Below are 26,935 nucleotides of genomic sequence, written 5' to 3'. Positions count from 1 at the left end.
CTCGCTATATATCATCACTTCAATCTGGGTCATGCTGCAGTTTTAGGATCATGTTTGCAAGCTTTGAGTGGGCACACATTTATTATAAAGGGATTTACAATTCATAATGCCTAAAACTATTTGCGGGAGTTGGGAAACGGCTAAAACCTTCCATCTCTACAGAATCCTGGCTGACCCTCCTGGTTCTTCTTGGTACCACACATGGACACCATCCCGGTCACCCACTCTGCTTCCTCTTTCGCTTTTTATTTTTTATTTGCTGCCAGCTGGTCCCACTTCCTCCCTTAGAAGTTATAAGGCCATCAAATGCAGCGCTGACCTCCGACCTGCAACCAACCCAGGGACCGTATATCAGGCCTGCTGCCGCCGCTGCTTTAGCCAGCCAATAAAATCGCTTTAGGGACCGGCAGCTTGGATTACAGCAGCCCAGGGCACTAGGGTATTCTGAGAAAGCAAGGGCATGAGATACAGGAGCCAGCGTGTTAGCTTCAGCCCAAGACCCCTGAACAGGAAGTAGAGGTGAAGTCTGGGATATTCATTTGGAAAGACAAACGTTTGTTTTTACTGTGTAGAATAAAGTAGGGCAAATTTGAGAAGTACAAAACCAAACTGCCGCCCGAAGTCAAACGAGTTATTGCAAAACTTTAATAAAACATATAAACAATAAAACATATACATATAAATTTTGCATGGGCAGCTTGGTGTAGAAAATGAAATGCGTTTTAAGTTGGTTGGCAATACTATTTAGCGAAATGTGGTGTTAACTTATGCAAGCAATACTTTTTGCTGTTAAGCCACATCAATCATGTGTAGTCTCTCTATTTCAGAGACAACCAAAGCTCAGAACATTATTTATACATTAGAAATAAATTATTTCCAGAAAGATCTAGACTGTTTTCTTACTTTTGTAAGGCTGTTTTAATGATTTAAGTGCAATTACAAATTCATTAGAATGACTTAAATAAAAAAGATAAATTGATAAACAAACAGAAATTTCCACTTTTGTTTCAAAGACTCTATCCAGCCCAAATCAAAGGGATGAATAACTATTCAGGACACAGAAGCACAGGAAACCAGAACAAAGCTAAACTGACCGTGATGGTGAGGTGTGGATCTTTTTAAATCTGTAATAACCGAGTGAGACGCCTAAACATCAACCCCCAGAACAACATTACACATACAGCATTAGATTAAAACAAACAGAAAAGTAAAACATCCCACATTCCAGTGACTGATGGATAATTGACCCTTTGTCGTCATCGTCCGATTCAAGGTATTGGATAAGAGAGATATTAATACACACAGACACTTAAGAGTAGTGTACAAGGACAAAATGAATCGGGGCTGGAATAAGAAAATATATCGTTGGTGGCACTGAACTGGAGTTTAAAACCTAATAGAAACAGTACACAACATTTCAACTGCAGCAGCTCTATTCAATTATATTTTAACAAGTACTAACCACACGAGGACAAATTGATGTGCATTCCGATGTTTTCGATGGTGAGGCCATTTATCCAGGCATAGGCATTCCTAACTGAAGCATTCTGGATCCTCTGTGGTGTCATGCTAGCCACCTTCAAGACTCAACAAGCTCTATGGCTGAAATAACATGAAAACACAACCCGTCTAGGGGTTTATTAGACTCACTTGGAACAGCAGAATCCCAAACGCTGGTTTTCTGTGACACAAAGAGAGTTCGGATCATTGTCTTTCTGTGCAAAGTTAGCGAGTAGAGTAGAGCGGCTGTAAAGAGTCGGCTCTGAAAATCCTCTATAAATGTCCAGAATTTGGGTTAATCCCAGTGAGCTACCCAGATGGACAAGCTCTAGGTGATCGGATTCTTCTCCAGTGGTTTTGGAATCCAAAGCCAGCATCCCTTCAGAGCTACTGAGATGGAGAAAGGTCAACATGCAGATGCATTTCCCAGCTTTTCTTAAAAACGTTTAGTGTTGGTGGCCCTGTGCATTCGCTATGCTGGTTGTGAGATCATCAAATCCAGTTAAATAGAAGATGAAGGAAACATACAAACTAGTAACAGAATAAATTGACATGATCAGATTCAAGGAGCACATTACAAATGAGATCAAATAAATTTGGACAACTGGGCATATGTACATCAATGTATAATGAAGAACGTTGGCCTTAGCATGTACTCCAAGAATGTGGCTGACATTACTGGCTCCTAAGACACAAGACAAAAAATATGTATACACCTATGTGTGATCGCCTAGATAATCAATGTATTTTAGCTGTGTGCAATAATCCCAATGGAAAAAAAAAAAAACATTGTGAGATTGTAGAACTAATTGAGAAGCCACAAGCTGTAACTTGCTCCTTGTGAGAATAACACATGGAGTTCAAGACCTGTGGCATCAGAAAGGTCTGTGTGGGGTTCTCAAAATGCTGATCAATTACCCAAAGCCCCTTTCACATATTCCCAACGTCAAAACAGTCACATGTCTGCACCTCTCCCTTGTCATGTCTGATGACTTTAATACACTACAAGTAGCAGAAGAGGATTCATCGCTGTAGGACCATGTGACTTCCATTCCCAAAGCGAAGTATGAGTATGACAAGGTTCCCAGGGGTCTTTTGGGGTCTACCTGGAAATCTGATCAGCTGATGGGTCTATTGAAGACATGGCATAACTGAAGAGATGGGATGAGCTTCATTCCTTGCACACAGGGGCTGCTTTGAGATGTAAGATCTGAGGTAATAAAAACACACAAGGACACTTTAGGTCAGGACTCATTAACATTTGAGTAATTAGCTTCTAGCTTGCTTTAATTAAGTATAACCCAGAATCCTCTATGGTCTCTAGCTTTTGATAAGTTTAACTGAATATGGCTATAAGAAGACACATACCTAATTGGAAATGTCGATTTGGATCAATTTTCCAGATGTCGGTTTGACCACGACCGGCTTCCATCGGCTGTGCGGTTTCTGCTAGACCAAGCTCCACGACTCCCAGGCCTATCGTACGGGTCCACGTCACCTGTGGGCTGCCTTCGCCATGAGGACGGAACAGGTTCTCCATCATCTGCTGACTGGGAAGAGAACAAACATACAACAAATGTGATACAGTACACTAATGATTTCAATAGACTCAAAACTTTCCACTTATAGTGCTCTTCTGTTTATCCACCAAATTCTGTCATGTTCTGAAGACCTGTTACAATCACATAATTGCCTGACCATGATTGTTTGATCTATTATACGCAATATGATTGATTAGTGAATACTCTGGACACAAGATTCCCTTATTTGAACGGAAAAATGTGACAGGAATTTAAAGCAAATGAAATGCAATTTCAAAGAATAAAAATATCTTGATGTTGCAGTAATGCGTTAAGAGCATGTGAAGTATAAAAAACCGCCATTACAGGTTGAACCTGCTTAAAAGACATTAGGGCAGAAAAAAAAATTTCTTGCATAATATTCTAATATTCATAATAATAATAATAATGACCAATGACTTATTTGTGATGTTCCTACTCATTTGTGATTGTGTATTGCATAAGATTAATTGCATAGAGTTTCACAGACTGACAAAGAGATTTTTTGAATAAACAAATGTACTTTATAATAATAAAGTATTTATAATAGAAATGGCCAAGACGTTTTCCATGACTTTTTAACATTAATTTCCACAAGTTTTGGAAAACTTTGACCAAAAAAAAGGTATTTCCAGGTATTCAATGTCTGTGGGAAAATGTGTATTTCGTGTAAATTTGCTGGGTTCCAAAAAATATTATTATGGTCCATTCCGACAGAAGTAGAACAATACGTAATTTCTGTACAGACCACTCTTATAGGACACGTCAGAGGAGAGAAATTGCACAGACCGCAGAACAAGTCCCAATATAGAACGGCTATTGTCTCTTTTCTTTACCATGAAGGTGGAGACTTTACACAGCCAACCAAATGGTTTATGACGTCAGTTATAAAAAGTTCCCAAATGAGGCAGCAGGATATGCCACACACTGCTGTGGAATTTCGTACGCTGCAGACAGATGCTAATTGTCCATAATAGGGCTTGAGGCCTGCTGGGATACGAGAGGTGGGTGTACAGGAAACCAGTTACGATGCATCGGCTGCCAAATGGGCAGGCGCAACCTTGCAACTTCCCGTGTCACTCAGGAAGGGGCAACGGGTGGAAACGACCAAAGCACAATCTTAAAGAAAGATGTCATGACGGAATGGGTTCCATGTAAGTCCATGTTACATGAATTTTAAAAGACATTATGAGAATAGTTGTGATTGTGCTGAAATGGCAAATGTTTTTTTTTTTTTTTTTTTAAGTGTCTCAGTTACTCAGTACCAAGAGTAGAACATATGAGGCCTGTTACAAGACATTCTGAAAAGGTTTTTAATAAAAGCTAATTCAATAAATTCCACTATTTTATTACCAGTGTGTTTCATGTGATTCAAGTATGCGTTTATGTAAGTCTGTAGTTATGTAAGTTGAGTTAAACTACTGTTTCCTTAAAAACTTTTTTTATTTTTTTTTTTAACTAAGATTATTAGTTGTTAGTTAGTTTAATAAGAAATACACTAATTGGTTAAATTAGAAATACAATAAAAAGTACCAAAAAGGTAATAATTATGGGATTTACAAGATATTTTAATGGGAACAGCACAGAATCTGCATTGCTCAAGGTCACTAATGATATATTATCGTTGGACTCAGGATCACATATTGTTCTAGTTTTATTAGATCCAAGCGCTGCCTTCGATATGACTGACCATGAGATTCTTCTCAACCATTTGGAGTGTTGGGTAAGGGTTGGTGTCCAGGGTACAGCCCTTCAGTGGTTTGCCTCATATTTAAAAGACAGGACAGTTGCTGTGAATCTGGGAGAAGTTTCTTCCACATTGGCCCCTTTAGTTTGTGGTGTTCCTCAGGGGTCGATTTCGGGACCATCTGTATATTCTTCCTCTAAGCACTATTTTTCGGAAGTATAGTATTGCGTACCATTGTTACGCCAACGATCTCCAGTTTTACTTTCCTGTGAGCTTAGATAAAACCGGTTCGCTGGACAAAGTACAGGAATGTTACAGTGACATTAAACTATGGCTTTCTAGCAACTTTCTCCAATTAAATGAGAGTAAAACTGAGGTTTTGACTGTAGGTTCTCCCATCTCACCTACCTTTCCTGATCATTTCGGTTCCTTGTCCTTAAAGATTGAAGATCATGTAAAGAGTTTAGGGGTAATTATGGACTCCTCACTAAATTTTAATAATCAGATTGGTGCCATTGTTAAAGGTAGCTTTTTAAACCTGAGATCAGTTGCTAAAGTAAAGCATTTTCTATTCAGTAAGGATTTGGAAATTGTGGTTCACTCTTTTATCTCATCAAAGATTGACTATTGTAGGGCAATTCCACGCAAAACTGTCACATCCATAACACCAACACAATGCCATGGTATTTAGTTGGCGTTATGGATGTGACATTTTTGCGTGGAATTGCCCTGTAATTCTTTATATATTGGTCTCCCCCAGACTATGATAGTCTGCCAACATTTAGTGCAAAATGCAGCAGCAAGGCTTTTAACAGGGATGTGAAAGAGAGACAATATTACCCCTGTACTGCAATCCTTACATTGGCTTCCTGTTAAATTCAGGATTGATTTTAAAAGTACTCCTGTTTGTCTACAAGGCCCTATCAGGCCTTGCCCCCCAGTACATCAGTGATCTTATTATTCCCTACTCTCCAAGTTCTCAGGTCCTCAGATCAACGGCTTTTAAAGGTCCCTCGTTGTCATTTGAAATCAAAAGGAGATTGTGCTTTTTCCGTGTTAGGTCCCAAACTCTGGAATAGTCTCCCATTCCACGTGAGGTCAGCTCCATCAATTGACACTTTTAAGTCTTATTTAAAAACATATTTATTTTTCTTTAGCTTTTTAATAAGTTATGTTCGTTTTATCGTATGATTTTAATGTCATAATTTTTGTAAAGCACTTTGGGGCAACGTCTGTTTGAAAATGTTCTGTATAAATAAAGTTGCTTGCTTGCTTAAAAGAATACCTTGATTCAATGATTTCAATACCATGGCATACTGTATATTAAAGTACTATGGTATTACCTTCTAAAATTGAATGTATCGTATTGCCACATAACATTACTTAGTTTGTACTCTTGTAAGGTTTATGCATTTTTAGGAACACTACAAATTATTAAAAATGAATAAATTATTTTTAGTGCTAATGCACTTTTTCCCCCTTTACTTAGTTGGAAGTGTCTCCTCATTAAGAGACATTTAACCAGATAAAAGCACACCCAAAGTGAAAGAACGAATGTAAAAGAGATCACAAATTCAGCCCTCAAATTTACAATGTGACTTTGTCCAGACAAGCTTTTAAAAGCTTTTAAATCACACACCACAGGTACCATTAAGCAAAGTGCTATTATATCTAAGGCAGATAGTCACTTTCAGTACTCTACATTAGTAAGCAGCTAATGGCTGCCTGCATAAGCATTATTTTCCCATATTAACTTCTAGAAAAGAAATGATAAAAAATAATAATTAAAATAAATAAATAAATACAGAATGAACCTATGATCAAAATTCCTCTATAAATCACTCCAAATTTGTGCAATTTTCTAAGCATGGATGAAAAGTCATTCCAGCTCTAAACATAACATGACATCTGGCTGGACAGGATTACTTTACTTTATACAGCTCTCCTCGCAGCAGGAGTATTAATGACTTCAGCACATATATTTCACTCACATAGGCTTTGTGTCAGAGACATGAAACAGAATGACCTTGATCTTCGAGGACAGTCCTGGACATGTGCCTTCATTAATTATGGAGGAGATAAAACCTCTGCATCTGTCAGCACAACGACACCGCATCATTGATGGACGGATTGAATCTCCTCAAATCACTGTGGTATTGATCCTGTATAAGACACAGTCTGGAAATCTGTCTTAAGGTTTAAATAAAGACACCCATGGTCAAGCTATTCCACTGTAGAGTACGCAGAGATAAAAAGGAATGATGCTATATGATACGGGTCCAGAGAAATAAATAGAAATAAAGGAATCAACAATTCAATACTACATCCACAGTTGTGATGGCAATTTTCTTCCGTTCCATTTACTAGTTTTACAATGTAACTCGTAATAATCTACAAGCAACTGAAAAGAAGACCAAATTCTAAGTTTAAAGGGTTTCTTCATTTAAACATTGATCATGTTGTATGTGTTTGTGTGTGTCACAATCATTGTGATAACCCTGAGTGAGGTATTTATTGAGAAGATTAGTCTAAATTCAGGGGGAAAAAAGAAATCACATGAGTTGCAGATAAAGCTGAATGCATGCCTGACCATGGTTGATTAGATAAATCCTTCCCTAATGGACTCCAGATTGAGTGGGAATGGATGAAGTTTGCCTTCAATCAGTTGTTGAAGCCTGTTAGACTGAGAATATGTGGGTGCTTCTTCAAATAAGGGCATTCATTTATTTTGATTACTTTATGTACTGTATAGATATTATTGTTTTAGCCTCATCTTAAACCCAGACTTTCAATATACTAAAACTATGATAATTCATTATAAAAAAAAATTACATTTTTTAAATAATAATTACCTAAACAAGTGAAATAAGCATAAATAATTTCAATATTTTTATGTCAAAACTGCAGTGCTTTACACAAATTACGGCTTAATCAGTTGTCATTTCCAAAAAAAACAAGATTTGTCAAATTATGCAAAAAAGTTTGAAAATATTATTCAGTTGTATATTTAGTATACATAAAAATTCTAGCTATGAAATTAGACTATTTTATTCTAAAAATGTTAAAAATGTAATTTCCATCGCCACTATGGTGGAATGACACTGTAGTGGAAATGTTCATGAAATTGAGTCAATCAGAAAATGACTGAAATTACAGAATTCTTCTGTAAAGAATGTGTATAGAAAAAATTGCTCATAGTGGAAGAAACATCCATACATATCTTTACTCTCTGGAACCAACTTTTTCTTTTTTCCAATTTAAATTTCTTGGTAAAGAAGGTTTAAAGGTTTATAGTACAAATCACATTCACTTCTACAGATGGAAAGATGCTTTAAAGATAAAAAAAAAAAGATAAAATATTAATGTTGAAGAATCCCCAACAGAGAAAAATAAAAATAAGAGTGAATGTGATCACAATAGCAGTATATTAACTTACAGCTGCAATGACAGCATGAAGAACCATCTGTAGTACAAAGAAAACTAACCTTGGGTGATAGAGAGAAGGGAGTAAGACAAATGATCTGACCTATGCTTATGCAAGTGCTAGAATTCACTTGTGCATAAATCTTTCAGCTTCTCAGATAAATGATCAGACATATGCCATCCATCAGAACAGTAGACATAGAAAACAAACATAGCATGAAATAGAACGTGAGAAACCAGAAAGAGAGGGAGAATGAAGAAGGGGCCGTTTTTGAAGTCGTATGCCAGGAGGGGGCCATGTTTGAGGTCCATCTTAGTGAATTAATTAGATCTTTGTGGGTAAATTTGAAGGCTGGGCTGTTTGAGATGTTTAATGAGAGGATGATGGTAATTGGTGCTCTGATAGGGGGCAGCTCTATTCTCTTACTTGTATTCTCAGTGAAAAAGAGTGAAAGCTGGTGAAAAGGGTCGGCTTTCCCTGTCTTGTTTTGACTGCTGGGGTGACGCCAGACTCAAATTGGTTTAGCTGTTGAGACAAAAACTGCCGGTTGACCTGACTAACAGCTTTTCTAAAAACAAAAGCATGATCTCTGACCTGCTTGATCATTAGCTTTTAACACCCTTCTCACATGTTCTGTATCAATATATAATACTACACTCAAATGTTACTAGTAAAAAACAGCTTTATTATACAAATATAAAAAAATATGAGGTATACTACGTCACATTCATTTTTGAGTCGGCTGTATCTATTTTGTTTCGTCACGATTTAGCTTTTTAATTACATGCAAGACAATGTATTGAAATGACTGATGACAGACACAAAACACAAAAACTGCCCAGGCCACAACAACTGAAAAGCACCGTTTCCCAGTACGGATTCAATATCAAGAAAACAGAAGAGAGAGATACCTCAAGGGCCTATTTTTCTCTTTCAGCAGATGGAGAATGATCTAAAAATACTTCATGCTTGCAAAATATCTGTCCACTTCACCTTCTTCCAGATGCAGAGGATTACAAGGAAGACTTCCAAATCAAACACAACTTTTAGAAACAAATGTGTTAAATTCCATGGCTAAGAAATATTAATCAAGTTGGTGGCAGGGTGGCACCAAATATGTGCACAGACTTAAAGGCTCTACTGAGATCATTAACAGGTGGTAGGACAACAAGTACACAGAACTTAAAAGGACAAAAACTACAAATAGAACAAACATACAAGATTGGATCTGAATGACCAGATACTTTGCATAAGCACATTTTATGCTCCTGTTTGTCTTTATTTTAAGATTTCACTGATCTCACAGTGAAAGACAACCATTGGTGGACAGAACAAATCGCTTACAGTACACTTCTGGAATCTACATTATTAGTTATGGCCAAAAGGTAAAAAGTTAGTACTCACCATGGGTTGTTTACGGCCTCTTGGTTGAAGTTGCTGGGCACTGACAGGCTCATGTGCAATAGCCCTCTCTGGTGAAGGAGTCTTCTTGTTCCTTCGTCCTTGTTCAGGGATAGACGCTGTTGCATTGTTGATCCTACGCATGTATACCTCAGCTGGGCTTGGTTTACCTAAGTTAGCAACAGTGCTAGTGTTTGATGGAGTGTCCAACACTGTAGTGGCCCTATATGCTCTCCAGGTGGTTGCACCCTCACCCTCATCCTCTGAGCCATCTTGCCTTATTGCTCGAGGAGATTCATCCACAGAAGCTGCCCCACGGCTCCTCCAAGTGCTCCTGACAGTGATGTTTCTCATTTCTGACAAACTGTCATCATATGAGTGGTGGTTTTGACGGTGGCTTCTCCAACTGGTCACAGTGGTGCTGCTACTGCTGCTCTCAAACCCAGACTCAATGTCATTATTAAAGTCTGAAGCATCTGAAGACTGGAGGCTGAAGCTGCTTTGAGACGGGAGGACTGCCTCCACGGGAGTTGTCTCAAGGTAACTGTGAGGTTCAGAGAGGTCTGCATCAGTCTCACTTTGACACAGTGTGATCTCACTCTTAGGGATGGATATTTCGTAAGGTATAGAGATGCTACCCCTATGCTCACTGCTGGGACCAATGACAATATTACTAGTGGAAGTGTGCCTTTCCTTGGAAGGGGGCTCGCTTGACAAACTACTGCTCCGACTGCTTGTTCGAGAGGAGCTGGGGTCATTGGGATAGAAGGTGATACTGCTGGTCATCTTGCTAGTCAATACTGGCTTAGTGGAGATCTTGGGCTTTCCACTGGTAGTCAAAGGTTCTGTGATTCCCCCTGACATCACTTCCTTCCTGTCAATCTCAACAATGGCTTGCTTGATGACAGCTTTTGACCGGAGGGCTTCACGAGGGCTGCATACCCTGCGGATCTCAATACCTGAGGTAGTATGCATAGGTATGTCTTGGGTATCCCCTTCTACCGTAAGAGGTCTGTGTTGCTCCTCACCAAAGGGGCCCTTTGAGGAACCATCAGAGTAAGATTCTTGCAGTCGTGAGTATCTGGTGTACTTTGATGTTCTTCCACTTGTACTTGATATCAGGGGGTCACTTTGCTCACCTGCCGATCGCCTGGAGCCAGTGGATTCTGTTTCAGAGGCTGAGGAGTGACCATCAGAACCGTGATCACTCAGAACAGATGGTGATACTTGAGACTTGTAAGCAGTATAGGATCCGTTTGCCTTGGACAGACTCAACATTGCAGAAGCATCTTGATCTAAACTCTCAGGTTCATTTAGTCCTTTCTCAGATGCAGCAATGATAGCTGCCCTGGCTGATATTAAGACTGCCCCATCAGAAGTGTTGGATTCATTATCACTTCCAGGGTACCTGGACAACTTTTCCGCTTGATTCCTCTTGCTATCACTGTCATTTTGCTTGACCGATGGCTTCCAAGGCTTTTGGTCATTAGCAGCTGGAGGATAGCGACTAAGGACTGACATTTTCTTGCTTTCACTGAGAGCACTTGATGAGCCACTTCCACATTTTTTTTCTTTCTTTCCATCTTTTGTCTCATTGTCAGACACAGCACTGAAAGCACCAGTCTTCAAACCTTTCCTGACATTATGTGCTGGACTAAGAGTCCTTCGTACAGTCTTTGGGGAGCATTCTGTGGAGTGACAAAGGTCTTTGTTCCTCAGTTTAGTTTCTCGCCTCTGCTGAGGAGATGCCTCTCTGCTTTTGTACTTGGAGATGACTGGTTCGGAAGCAGCAGGACTCCTATTTAGTAATTTAGGTGTCTCCTGTCTGAAGCCTCCTCGTACATTAATCTCCTCATTTTCCGCCTTGCCATTCTCCAGGGCCTTTGTAATACTGCTAATTGCAGAGTTTCCATTACTATTGCTGCAACCATTGAGCTGCAGTTTCATCTGCTCAACCTGGTCATGGAGAACTTGACTACGGTTCCTCTCCTGCTGGTACTTTTCTATCAGTTCAGCATTTTTGGATTCCACGTTCTTCAAGTCCTCCTCTACTAACTCCATCTGCTTCAAACGATTTTTCAATCTTTCCACTTCCTGACTGAGGTCTTTTACCTTATTGTCTTCCTGTCCCTCTAAGCTATTTTTTTCATTCTCTGACTTATTTCTCAAATCTAGGTCATCTGAACGCTTTAAGTATTCAAAACTCTTCTTCCTGGCCAGTTTGCATGTAAGGCCTGTTGAGAACTCATCCTCAATTCGAAGATCTCTAGAATCAAATTGGCTGTGGTCTGCTGTGCCTAGTTTGTTTTTCTGACGTTCAAGCTTCTCTGTCAGCTTGAGTATGATTTTCTCATCCTCTCTCTGCCTTTCCAGAAGTCGTTTGCGTTCATTCACAAATGTCTGAGTGAGACTCTTTAGTTTCTCCATCTCTGCTGTAAGGGATTTTTCTGCCCTGTCCAGTCGAGCTTCAGAGGTATCCACTTCCTTTACACGTGCCTTCAAGGCATCAAGCTCTACTGCAAGCTTTTTGGTCAGGTTTTTCTCCTCATTAAGACTAAGGCACAACTGGGTACAGTCCGACTTGCTTTTACCAAAAGCCTCTTCAAGCTTCTCAAGCTCAGACATTCTGCGCTGAAGACGCTCAATCTCCACTTTAAGATCCCTGGTAAGTTTCTCCTCCTGATCTAGTTTCTCCCTAACGTCACGACAAAGATCCTCTGCTTTTCTGACCTCTTCATCTTTGCCTTCGATTTTGAGCAATCTCTTCCGCATTGTCTCCACATCGGCAAGCAGTGAGGAATTACTCCCCTCAGCCTGAATGATTTTGTCCTGAATGTCAAGAAGTTCATCTTCAGCTTTCTGTAGTTTTCCTCTGGCCTCTTCAAGCTCATCCAGACGTCGTCCTAAGCTCTGCAACTTGTGCCTCAGATGGCGATTTGTTGTGTCTGTCATTTTTTCTTACTGATACTAATCTACTGTGAGGTCTTTATGATTGCTTGATAGAGGGGTACACATTTGTATGGTGGTGTTTCCTAAGTGGCTCTAGGACTCTTAAGAAGAAATCGAAGATTCAAAGTTCAGGTCCCTTTGTCTTCTTTTTACCTTTAGGGGGAAGTTTTGGATATTTTTTTTATTTCCACCTTGTCTCCACTATCCCTAGTGATCGTAGTGAGTTTTGATCACCTGCAAGATAAAAAGAAAGAAACACAAAGCATGAGTGCCTAATAATTAAAGATAAAGATAGATTTAAATCACAAAAAATAATGAGAAATATATGTAATTCCCCAAATTGTGTTTACAGATTTCAAATTAATTGAATGATTGGATTAGATTAAGCAAAGGAAGACCTCGGAAAGGGGAAAAGGATGGTAAAGGACAAAGGATCAACCTATGATCATTTCAGCATCGATTTCTTGCTGGACTTTTGCTGACAGCAGCACAACTCACTGACAGTGGCCTCTGTCCATGTGCCCATCTCTATGGCAACATTCATAGTGACAGCCACTCTAAACCACATCCTCAGGACGCTGAACAAGATTTAGAATGTTTTGCACGCCAAGACAGTTCTGGCCACAGCAACGCACACTATAAGTAGTCTACAAGCAGTGCCTCCTCAAAAAAAAAAAAAAAATTGACACTATGAGCCACTGTCTCACTAATTTACATCTTATAACTTTAATCTACCAATCAAAATCTCATGATGACTCAAAATTACTCTTATTAAGACTAATACAGAATGCCTTGATAGCTGTCAGTTGTTTTGGTAAAACCCCAAGCGTTATTAAATATTCCACTAAATACAATGAAAGCCCGCATAGTAACAGCAGGTCCAGAGGTACTAGAGCATTTTATTCAACTTAATCTAAAGTGCATTTCAATATGACCGTTCGACTGGCAGGCCCACCAACATGGAGACTGGCCCAAATGAATGAGCTGCTGTGTGTGGATTGCAGGAATTCTGTTATAATACTTTCATAATCCCATAATTTTATGGTGTGAGAGGCAGGCAGCGGTACTTCGGGGTTTAGAAAGGAAACGAGTCATCCAGTAAATATACCAGCCAAGCAGGATGGAGATCCAGCACATCTAAGGCAAATTTCCATGACACATGACATTCATAATCACTCTAGCAAGATCCCTCAGTGAAGGGGTTTCTAAGGTCAGGTTAAAGTACACAATGATTCACACAAGAGCAAACTAACATTCACATTTATAATGTCTATCTACCAAGGATAACGATTCAACGATACATCCAAACAAACTTGCACAGAATGGATTTACAACATAGGTCTCATGGTCTGATTTCATACTGCCCCTCAAGTGTTAAATCCGTACATCTAGGGTGCAAATAATTTGCAATTTTCACACTGATTTCACACTGAAGTGATGGTTAACTAATAAGTTTATGACTTTACCTTTGGCTTATGACCACATTTCTAACTATGTAATTAATGACACTGAGATCAGGATAGGGGAGAATGAAAGTGTGACTGAGAGGCAGTTATCACAGAAACCCTTAGAAGCTAAGGATCTAAAAGACAAGATGCACATTTTGAACATTTTTCAAAAATACAGAATCTATGAGAGGGTGAAATTGAGTGTGGGGACAAGCAAACATTTGTAGAAGAATTTAAAAACGTGTCAAAAAAATGACAAGGTCCTTTCATATTTGGAAATCTAAAGGTGGGTAATAAGACACTCAACTACCCCTTGCAACCAAACAAACCAAATTTAACCAAATCAGACAATCATGAAGAAAATCATATGGAAATAGCTTTATAGAGGATCAATAACTGGGCTAAATTTTTTCTATGTTGTGAATTCTGGTTTCAAGTTTGCCTTGCACCAGAGAGTGAGGGTCAAACTAGGAACACAAAATTTTGTCTCATCATGCAATGTCTTTAGGGGCTCAAGCTAGAACACATGAGAAGACATTTTGCATGACAAGTACAATTTCATCTGAACGAAGGAAAGTAAACTCTTCAAATTTCTCTTAAGACAACTATAGTGGTGAGAAAGAAATTAAACAGATCCTTACGGAAAAACATAACAGAAACTGATGGCATGGTAAAGTACCTGAAAGCAAAAAAACTACTTTTTTCCCCTTGCTTCTTAGCTTCTAGTCTCTCACACAAACTCTCTTTCTTAAGAGCACCGCACATGCAATCATGCACCATATCATTAGTCCAAGCCACGCTAAGCAATCCGTCGGCCTCACGAACATTCTCTTCCCCCGGAGGAAAGGGGGAAAAAGACTTTCCCCTGCACTTGACATCAGTTTGGTAGGCCAGACTGAAGCTCTTTATTCTTTATAAACATCCCTTAATAATCCCTCAACCCCAGAAAATATGCCAATCACAACCACCCGAGAGACAGAGGGAGTTCACGTTTTACGAACATGACTTCCAGATAAAAAACTATTTGATCACTGCAAGGTGAGGTTTAAAGTCACTAACTGAGACAAATACAAGAGAAAAATAAGAAATAATCATTGTAAAAAAAAAAATTATATTTCGACAAGAAATAAAATCTTTTGCAGATAAAAATGAACAATTAATTGTATGTAGAAATTGCAGCAGTCTGTTTCTGTAGGTGTGCAGAATTTACATATAGTGAATCTTTCCATTATGCCAAGTATCTGAAAGGAGACGGATCACGTGTGGTCCAATGTCTTTCCTTTTTATGCAGTCATTGCATAACATCATCGCTCATCTAATTCAACTTTTAACACCAGACACCTGAAATGACTAAATTCACAAGAAATATGAATGACTCCCGGTTGCTTTGTTGCTGCACATCAGTATTATGTGTGAACATTCATTTGTACCAGATCCTGTACTGACTGAATAATTTGTCAATATTTGTATGGTTAAAAGTGATGCCAAGAAAGCACACTGAATTAAAAAGTGAGAGCGAGCGAGGGAGAGAGAGAGATGATGAGAGTGTGTGTTTGGCCTTCTCTGAACTCGTGCAGTTCTGGCAAAAACTGACAAGCCACAAAATAGTGGCAACCTGAAGCTTGAAGCAGCAATTTTTTACATTTTTCCATGAAAGCAAAAACCAGCCTATAATGTTCAGTTTGTTGTTTCCTGTGCAGTCATGTCATTTTCTTCTCGCTCTCTTCACCGCGTTTGGAAAAATGGCAAAGTAAGGACAGGAAGTCTGATGTTTTAGTGGGGCTGTACGTCTGAACGGCAGAGCAGACAGCAGTTCTACAAAAAGACTCTGGTGAGAAAAGAACAGCCTAGTGTTTAAAATAAAGACATGCTGAATACAGATTTGTTTGGACTTTCACAAGAGTTAAAGATTAAAAAAAGAAAACAGGACGCCTTTAAGCACACTCAGGCAAAAGAAAAACACAAATCAATATAAGCAAACAAACCCTTTAAAATATAAACTTAGTGAATATAAATATACAGTCAGCTCCAAAAAGTATTTGGACATTTAAGACACACTTGAAAAATATCTTAATGTTATTGCTTTAGATAACATATTAAACGAAGTGGCATCTCCAAACAAGTGATGCTAGAGCTTTTCTCAGAACTAACTTGAGACGTTTTTCTCTGAATGTCAGAATAACCACAAGTGTGGTTCATCACATTAACTTAATATTATTAAAAGGTTTTACTGAAATATGACAACCAAAAAGTTCAACATCTTTTATCTTAAAGAATATATCTGTTGTTTTATCATTTCAAATCCAAAGGGCTACTAAAAGTTTTGCTTGAAAAATTTTGCTGTGCTGTCTTTCTTTCTTTTAAAGAACACTTGGTTTTTACATTTTGTTATAAAAAGACATACATTGGTAATGTATAACAATAGTGTGCAAATAAATACTTTGGGGACCCCTGTAGTACAACACAACATGTCTTTATTTTTCATAAATTCTGCTAATGCAAAAAAAAAAAAAAAAAAAAAACTTTTTTTTTTTTACTACTATGAGCAACTGTAATGAGGAAATTCAAGTCTAAATGAAGCTGCATTTCCATTACACTTCAAAACTGCAATGGAAACATATTCGCATTTACAGGTCACCCGTTGACGTAAAAGTCGATCATTCTTTAAAGATGGAGCGGTATGTTTGGACAGAAGACGAGACAGAGTTAAAGGACAAAATAATTACGGGAATACTGGATTCTAAACAACACCTAGAAACAAATACCTAGAAGCAGAAAGGAAGAAGAAACACCCAGATACCTTGCCATTAATGCTTAGATAACACGCCTACGTCTCCTTTGATTAAAAATAATGACTAGTGCGGTGGCTACAATATACATAAACCTACCAACATTCGTTGCCATGATTTTTGGAATGAATTATGGTGGAAATTACATTTTAGCTGCATAACATCTGTAAATGGAAGTTTGCTTTGCATTCGTCATTTCACAATAGTTTTTTATCACCATTTAGAAAATATTGCAAAAGTTTTGCACAAATCTGTAATGGAAACCAGGCTTGAGACAAATGAAAATGAAATTGAATTATTAGCTAAATTATTGGCAAAACAAAGCAGCTCATGGTTTAGCAACATCACAGCTGTGACCGCATGTGCATGAAAGTGTTATTCTTTTTGACATTACTGCATAATAAATGGTGCACAGGAATAGTATGTTAAATAGTTACGCTACTCCTCTTTAATAATCTTTTTTCGTCTTTCTTGTATCTTTCTCAACTCTTCTCTCAGCAAGATTCCCTGCATCTGCAGGAACAACATCACATACACACTCTTCTTCATCTCCTAGACAACAGCAACAAATACGTTAAACAACAAACACTCAAAAAATCGTAGTTATTTACCTTGGTATTTTGAGGTTTATACCTCGAGTTACAGCAAGCAAACATTTACACGTCAATTTTGATTTAGTAAAGAGACAAATCCATCACGCAGGTCACTGACCCCAGCAGACACAAACAAAACACAACTCCAGAAATGTTTTCAGCCCAATATACGCACTTAACAAACAGGAAAGAATGGAGAGAGCAAGAGAGAGATCCGCCACACATGTTTGTTATAAACGCAGGTACTTGAACAGAATTCATGCTGTTATTTGAGTTTCTGTGGAGATTTCAAGAGAGGTCTAGGCTCGCTCGCTCGCTGTGTGTATGTTTGCAATTGTGTTTTGATTATGTGTGCATTTCTGAGAATACCAGTTTAGGTCCCTATAAAGCAGGGATACAAAATTTCACTGGGTATCTGAAGTGCTGCATGCTGTGTCAGTATATTTAAAGATGCGAAGCTAAACTGCAAAGCATTTGTCCTCAGGGTCAGCATATTGAACACAGCAGACACATTACTGAAAACTGCATAATTGCCATTTACAATCATCCAAAGGGCTACAAAACTCTGTGTGAGTCTGTATAACACATTTCAGTGCCATATAACAGCTGTAAGAGAAGGTCTGTCTGTTTGAAAAACATTATGACATCAGAGAGAGATTAATTGTTTCTCATTATTAGTTTTGGCAGTGCAAACAGGAAAGGCAAGGAACTGAATGAAACAATGTCTGTTATATCATTAACTATTGGTTCTCAACTGATAGGTCATGACCTAAAAATGGGCCTGTTCTGATAGGACTCTGGACAGTGAGGAAAAATGCTAATAATTAAACGCAACTAACTATATATTTGTGCATAGTTAAGATTAGGTTAAGGTTGTGTTTCCAATCAAACATGAACAAAACGTCTGGAACTAAAAAATAAAAATCTCTTTCTTTCTTTAAATCTTATGTCATTGTTACACTTGTTTGCTAAGCACAAAGAAGACCTCACATTTCTATTTCATTGAATGATTTGATCATCACTGTACAGTCACTTTTTTTTCACTCATTCAAGTAGTTTGGAAAAACAGAAAGTGATATAAAGCGCGTGTGAAAAAGGCATTATAATAGTGTCATATTACAGTTGTTCAATTTCCAGGTATGACAGTGATTCTCAACAGGTTTTGCTTCATAACCTAGATTTTATATTTGAGATTTATTGGCGTTTATTGTACAACAGTGAACAAAAATGCCCTTACAATCAATCATTGATATTCCTTATTAGTTATTTGTTTAAAAACTCGTATTCATACATTATATATAAAAAACTTCTGGAATTAAAAAATCTCTCTCTCTCTCATTCATATATATATATATATATATATATATATATATATATATATATATATATATATATATATATATATATATATATATATATATATATATATATATATATATATATATATATATATATATATGTATGATGAATACAAGTTATTTTTAAACAAATAATTAAAAAGGAATATCAATGACTGATTGTAAGGGCATTTCAATCCCTTGTTCACTGTACAATAAATGACAATAAATATAAAATATAAAATATAGGTTATGAAACAAAACCTGTCGAGAATCACTGTCATAAATCACTGTCATAAATCACTCACCTGGAAATTGAACAACTGTAATATGACACTATTATAATGCCTTTTTCACACGCGCTTTATACCACTTTCTGTTTTTCCAAACTACTTGAATGAGTGAAAGTGACGGTACAGTGATGAACAAATCATTCAATGAAATAGAAATGTGAGGATTTCTTTGTGCTTAGCAAACAAGTGTAACAATGACGTAAGATTTAAAGGTGAGGCTGTGATGAAGCGGGACTGTTAAGGACAGGAATTCTCCCAGCTGATATTATCATAAAAGTCACAAACAAATCGAACAAATTTTAAGAGACCGTACACTGCTGTTCAAAAGTTTGTCTAAGATAAAAAAAAAAAATTATATATATATATAAAAAAAAAAAATTAGCACATACACACAAAATTGAGCAAAAAGTGACAGCTGATCTTTTGAACACACTTTGTTTTTCCACAAATATATTTTAGCACGGAACCGTTTTCAATATTGATAATAATTGAGCAGCAAATCAGCACATTAGAATGATTTCTGAAGGATCATCATGTGACACTAAAGACTGGAGTAATGGCTGCTGAAAATTCAGTATTGCCATCTCTGGAATAAATCATATTTTAAAATATATTAAAAATAGAAAACATCTATAATAATATTTCACAATGTTTCTGTTTTTAAATAAATGAAGCCTTAGCAAGCATAAAACTTTCAAAATCTTAAAAAACAATCCTCAAACTTTGAAACAGTTGTCTATATTCAACGTGAATTCATGACCACTTCACAGTCTCAATCTGGATGACACAGAAATCAAGCATCTGCTCAGTTTAGGTGACCTGCTTTTGCTGCTTTGGGATTACAGCACAGCAGGAAATACTAAAGAAGAACTACCTAACTATTACAGTTGGAAAAGACCTAGATCTCATCTGCGTTGTAAGGTATAATCCACGAGATCCACTAACATTTATGACTAAAATACCTTCTGACAGTTTACACTGCCTCAAATATCATGGAAAACCACCTGGACAAAGTACAGAGTACAGACCAAAGAAAACCTAGCAACAAAAGTGCCACAAAATATGGCATAATAGTTTAATGCCACGCATGCAAGCACATGGAAAGTACGAGATAACTTTGAATAAGGTGCAAGAACATGTTATGCCAACAATGCAAAACAAAACAATCCTGAGACAGTTCAGTATTCCCGAGTCAAAGATCAAGGTTATTGTCCACAGAGAGATTTCTAGAGACTGCTGATGATGGCGGTGATGTGTTTCTTGTTTGTTACAGCTCTAATAACTGACTCCTCTTTACTGACACACTCTGAAAGGATGCATTCCTGGAATGTATGTCATTCTCATTCTTTGACATCCAGATAACCAAAAGTTCATAGTGTAAAATCAGTTAACATATTCACAATGTGTGAGAGTTTTGAGGAGGAAATGGTTTGTTAGTGTGTATACGGTCTCAGAGTCCATCTGAACCCTTTGTGAGTGACTTCCTTTAAACCCGGCGCCACTGTTCCTTCCCTATTCAGTTCAAGCTTTGGTGTGTCTCACTCTCTTTTATTCTTACAACACACATTTTTAATTTCTGATGCAAAAATCAGTGAATCACTTTACTATCGTCAGCCATCACAACCTGCTGTGAAACACACATTTACTCTGACTTTAATGCCCATAACTTTAATTACAAGACAAGTAATACATTCAGTATGTAAAACAAGAAGAAATCAGTTCATGAGTGTGAATTTACTTAGCAATACACTGGGGACAACTTTCCAGAACCTTATTCTGAAATATCTGAGTCTGTAATGTTTTTGAGAGATGTCTCTTATGGTCATGAAGGGCTGTATTTATTTGATGGGAAAAAAACAACCCTGAAATATTGTGAAATATTATTACGATTTAAAAAAAAAAAAATCTATTGTATTCCTGTGATGGCAAAGCTGAATTTTCAGCATCATTACTCCAGTGTCCATGATCCTTCAGAAATCATTCTAAAATGCTGTAAATAAGAAACATTTCTTATACTTATCAATATTAAAAACAGTTGTGCTGCTTAAGATTTTTGTAGAAATTGTGATACATTTTTTTTTCAGGATTCTTTGATGAATTTAAAGTTCAAAAAAATAACAGCGTTTATTTGATAAAGAAATCACATTATAGATGTTTTTTCAGCCACTTATGATTCCAGCCACTTCAAGTTTTTGCTAAATAAAAACAGACCCTACATTGATGACCGGTAGTGTGTTTATCTAGCCTGGCAAGCCAGACCTACATCAAGATGTTAGGTCTGGCAACTCACCATAGACACTGCTCAATCCGAGGGGCGGGATAAACGGCTGTCTTTCAAATTCCCTCTGCACCCAATAGGACAGCGCTTCAACCAACCAGAGCGTTTTCCCAACAGCAGAGCTTACGTTAGTTGATAGATTCAACTTTTGAATCTGGCCGGCAAAACTATGAACACATCTTCCTTTTTTAAGAATGACTTAAGTGCCATTCTTTGCTCTTTTCTCAAAGAAAAACTTAACTCCAAGTCCTCCAGAGTCGCGGCCAAAGCCGATTCGAAAGACTGTTTCGCCAGAAGCAGTCGCCATTTTTTGTTTTCAAGTAGCAGGGAACCGTCGCAACTCTGTCATCATTATGTTAAGCCCGCCCCGCCTACTCTATACACGATGTGATTGGCCTGACCCAATTTAGGTTTTTACAGCTCCGAAAGTCAACGGAGTTGCTAGACTACCTTGGCTGCAAAATACATTTTGCTGCCACTAGGGTGCGTCTAGATTTCTAGGCTAGTGTTTATCTATATTCAATATATAATTTAGAAATATTATATTTTTGTAATATATTGTATTATATTTTATAATGCATTTATCATTAGCTTTTTATAAATGACAAAATATATGGTAAGTTCTCATTTAGATAGCCATGTACGTGCATGTTTGGTAGTTTTGCTCTCCCTCATAGATGAGTAAACTCTTTGTAAGATGCTGGCCAAAGTAAACAGAGGTCTGCCAGAGGAATACACACATATACACACTCAGACCACAGACACTCAGTGCTGCTTTGTTGTAGTTCTTTCTCCCTCTTGATACATAATATTTTAATTTCGTTTCCATACCTCTCTCACTCTTAGCAGGAATACAGATCCTAATAAGATTATAGACCTATAAGCAAGCACGAGAAAACTACACCATCATCATCATCATCATCATCATCATCATCATCATCAAGTAAAGATCAAGTACAGTACATAAAAACTTAATTTCTCATTATTTAAAGACCTTTTGACACTTGTCTGAGTGACTTTGAGTGACACCATTTGACTCAATGGTATTTCTGCTCATCACTATACAACAATATTTGACAAAGAATGCTATAACTGACCAATCAGAATAGAGTATTCCAGGGAGCATTGCAAAAATAAATTAGCCAAAGAGTATCATAACTGTTGACCAATGTGTCCATCTGGATAGGAACTAGAAGCCTAAAATCAGATTATGGACGTGCAGATATGAGCAAACACAGCTTAGTGCGCCAACAACAAGAGAGCTGATTGGAACAAAAACCAACCTATCAAGAACAACTACTACTAATCACATTCTGAATCCAGTTTTGAAATCTACACAAACTAACTACACTAAGACACATTAACAGAAACTTTAAAGCAAAGGTAAAGCTCACGAAACCTACCAGAGCACAAACAACCATGAACTCAGAAGCACCACACGATATATCCAAAGCTTGTTTTGCCCTCTTTCTCTCATGCTGTACAGGAGCCCATTTCCTGAGAGTGATTAGAAGGGGGGAGCTCACGGTCCAGAGAATTTTCGCTCTTTGTTGTTGTTGTTTTGTCTGCGAGCAAAGGGAAGGAATGCCCGAATTAAACACGTGGAATTCGGGACGCCCAAAGAAGTACAAGGTTCAAAAGATGGCACGAAAGACAGTGTGTGTGCGTGAGAGAGAGCGAAGGAGAGGGAAAGGAAGAGTGCAAGAGAATTGAGGGGGGAGGGATGAGTGAGTAAATGTGTGATTAAAGAGAAGAAAAGAAAAACCTTGTAACATCTTTGGAATCCATTTTTTTGTTGTCTCCTGGCACTGTAGACTGGCAGCTGAATGCTTTGTATTTATGTTCGTATTTTATGACAGGCAGGAATGTTAAATAAAACGCCTGAGTCCGACCTGAAGAACATGTTCTCTATGTGTTATTACACACACACACACACACACACACACACTCTGTGCAGCATGCAAAACACTCCCAGCCACCTCCCAAGGAATTAACCTGAATGTGATTTCAAATGACAGGCCGCTTTCACAACTGGATGAGCAATTACAGAAGACCGATGAATGTGAAGAAAAACAAAACAAAAGCTTGGGTCAGTGACATGACACTCATTTTTGGCGAATGGGCATAAAGTAAAAAATTTGGGGGTAATACAACTGTCCTGATATCATAATGAAGGGGAAAAAAGCCTCATTAAAAAAAATAAAAAAAATTCTGGGTGAAAAAATTCTTAAGTAGTTTCGAATTTTTTTTATGTGTTATTTATAGAATTTTTATACATACTATTTCTTTGAAAAAAATAACCAGTGAAGAGGTTTTTGTTTAAAATATTAACATTTGAAAAACCTTTGTCCACCAAATCAAAGTAATTTGATCAACTAACTGGCATCTATAAGTCTCATAAATATCAGATAATTAGAGCTTTTTATGGTAAAGCAAGATTTAAATATCTCATGTGCTGTGCCCCCCCATTTAAAAAAAAATGCATTTATATATATAAAAAAAAATCATGACACTTTTAAAAATATTGCCTAACAATTAAGATGTGAACATGTATTTAAGGGGTAGGGAGAGATGTTTTTCAAAAGCATATGAAACGAACCTGAATACCAAGAGTACATCTCTAAGAACTTGCCACATGTTTTAATTATTTATTTTTTATCCAAATAAATTCGGAAATAGTTTTTGCACAAGTGTCAGGCTTATATAATCCATGTAAAGCGCCTGGCTGCAGAGGGGGAATGGATCAAACGAGCAAGAAAGAGAGATGCCAAGTGCAAATGTTAGGCTAAATGTGAGATTTGCCTGCATCATGTCCTTATAAGGCCCGAAAAAAAGAGCCTTTTCCCTCTAAATCCATCTGGTTGGCATGACCTACAAACACAATACCAGAAGCCCAAAATGATAAAACAGCATCATTTACACTGCATTCTCCAGAGAAAGAACAACAAAAGAAAAAAAGGGATGAATATATCAAAGTGGGTGGGCATTTAATATGCTTGACCTTTGGCACCATTTTCGGTCTTGACTTTGGGGTAGAAAACAGACGGAAAGCAAACGAGAAGAAAAAAAAGAATCGCTTGAATGTGTGGTATGTTTGTGCAGCCCTCTCCGAACTACCCTCAATAATTGGGTGGACACACACTTACACACTGAAAAGCACACGCATATACATTACTACAGCTTCTATTCAGGAACAGGAATATGTGGAATACAGTAAAAACAAGCACAAAAAAAAAAAAGTTTCGCAATACCACAACTGGTAACACTTCCCACACACAAGTGAACGGAATTCTTGGGAAGACAATTGCCTCATCATCCTGTGACGTTACTGGACATTTGGAAACTGTCTGGGAATTCTGATATCCATCAGGAATTGGGCAGCCTCACTCTGCTAAAGAATTCCTGATTCTGTTTGTCGATGTGTGTGTGCTTTGTAGGACAAAGACTTTGTTCTGCAAAAGGCACTGATGCTGCAGCAGGAGGTCGTGTCTATATCCTATTATGGGTGGGAATGAGTCAGGTCAGAGTCATGTTGACATAGTTCCAGGCAGCACGGCTGACAGACTGACAGCTTTTGGGGCCGCGGGTAGAAACTGAAATAATAATCGTTAACTGACTGATTGCACAGTTTATGGAAGACTGATGACTGCTCTATTTGTCATATGATTAGTGTTTGACATGATGAGAAAGAGCGAGTATGTCTGTACAAAATACGACAAAAATTTTGTAAGAATCGTGCAAAAAAAATTATTCTTAGGCCTGGTTTCATAGACAGGGCTTAGATTAAGCCTTAGTTCAATTAGGACATTTAAGTAGCTTTTTTTAAAAGTGCCTTAGAAAAACACATTACTTGTGTGCATCTTGAGACAAAACATGAAGTCTTTATTAAGACTTATCTTGACTTGAATATCTTGCCATTTGCCCTAACTCTCTTTGGCGGTTTCATTTAATTTCTTGAGAGAAGTGGCAATGCCCGAATGGTGAATAAATCGTTCTTTTGAGTCAGATATTTTCAATGAATCAGCTGATAAAGTTTTTCAGAATCATAAACCATTCAAAACCAATTCTCAATGACTTAAGGATCAGACTGATTGAGTTTTAAAGTTCAGCTCAATGGAAGGGAAGTTTATCCAACTAAAAATTTACATTTCGGTCTGTTCATCATCCAAAGCTATTGTATGACTTCAGAAGACCTCCTTACTCCTCATTCACAACCATTATTTGGAAAAGAATGGTCATAATAGAAACAAAACAAAAAAAAATCTCCATTTGTGTTCACCATAAAAGATAAGTCATACATGTTTGGAACAGGCTGATTAAATAATGACATAATTCTCATTTTTGGTTGAACTCTCTCTCTTTAATAAGCAATAGAAAATCCTTAAAATTCATTCCATTTTAATAAATTTAGATTTTAAGCTTCCATTTTTCCTTCTTTGAATAACACATAGGCTAATTGACCGTTCGCAAAGACCCGCCCCCTTTAGCTACTGTTGCTATGTCCGACAAGCCACGCCGCTCTCACGCCACACACCATGTTCTCACACAGTGAAAAATACATCGCAAGCAGAGAGGACACTGACAACACACTGACAGACAGGACAGACCAGGTTACTTTTGATATGAAACAAAGTCTCACCTTTCAAATTTGGTCATTTTTAAAAGAAATTTAAACAATAAATACCGTTTTGTGGCTCTTTAATGTGTCTGACAGATCACTGTAGAGCCTCAGTTAAATCTGCTTGTGCACCGATCATCTCTTCCTTCTAGTTCATTTTTAGCATCAAATAAACATGAATGTACATAAGAAGGAATTTGGTTTTAAAGTCCCCGTGAACAGGAAGTTGCAAACGACTTTTCTCCAGTGTTATGACGTATTTCCAAGTGAAACAGAATATTGAACAGAGGGCAGGGTTTTACTTCAGCGCTCCTCCTCTCAATCTCTGCTCATAGCAGACTAACGGTTTGAGGGGAGTGGTTAAGCGTTTTCAAACCAAGCCGTCAAACCTACGTCATCAGAAAAAGACGCCATTCCAGACCGGAAGTAACTTTTCAGATTTTGATTAAAGATTACCATGGTAAAAAAAAAAAAAATTTATATTTACTTGCACGGATTAATTGTTCACCACAAGACTAGTAATATGTAGCCTGGTAATACCAAACTCTGCTACTTCGCTTTGCTTCGTAGACAGAGTCTGGAATGGCATAATAGAGAAGTGTTTTCTCTCTGGCGGGGGGCGCTTGTCTGAAGTTTAAAAACATTGGTTACCCGTAAGCCAATCACATAACGTTTGGTTATGGCGTGTGTTATGCGCATGCTCAGCCGCATCTAACTTCCACTGTAAACACATGTATGATGCGAAAACAAAACCATCGAGCGAAATACCGGAGTGAACATGGCTGTGAACGACTTTTGCAGATTATGTGAAGTAAATCTACGCATCCACGGTACAATCAGTGTCTACGTCACGGCTCTCAGCCCGCCCTCTGTTCGTTGATTGGCCGGCTGTTTTCAGGCAGGAGGAAAACGGAAAGCTATTACGCTGTCTCAGACTGAGTACAGAAGCGAAATGAAATTGAGCGGAAGTAAGAAGTCTGACGTAGTCAGGCTAAATAATATGCGCTAACAAAGTAAATAGGGTCAATTTTGATTTCATGGGGACTTTGCCCGCGGAAA

General features: G+C 37.7%; 1 protein-coding gene across 1 annotated transcript in view; it reads right to left on the bottom strand.

The window, feature by feature from the left end:
- Positions 1–1,079: 1,079 nt before the first annotated feature.
- luzp1 (leucine zipper protein 1) overlaps positions 1,080–26,935 on the bottom strand; it is a 45,914-nt gene continuing 20,058 nt past the window's right edge. Inside the window, exons 2-4 of the mRNA XM_079853269.1 lie at positions 9,575–12,754; positions 2,869–3,050; positions 1,080–2,710 (exon numbers count right to left, since the gene is read on the bottom strand). Coding sequence (XP_079709395.1) covers positions 2,892–3,050; positions 9,575–12,523 — 3,108 coding nt within the window. The 5' untranslated portion in view covers positions 12,524–12,754 and the 3' untranslated portion in view covers positions 1,080–2,710; positions 2,869–2,891. The remainder of the gene's footprint in view (positions 2,711–2,868; positions 3,051–9,574; positions 12,755–26,935) is intronic.

The sequence above is a fragment of the Squalius cephalus genome (assembly GCF_949319135.1).
Source record: "Squalius cephalus genome assembly, chromosome: 20".
Taxonomy (NCBI): Eukaryota; Metazoa; Chordata; class Actinopteri; order Cypriniformes; family Leuciscidae; genus Squalius; species Squalius cephalus.
The sequence above is the reverse complement of the archived record's forward strand: the minus strand, read 5'-3'. Positions and strand labels throughout refer to the sequence as shown.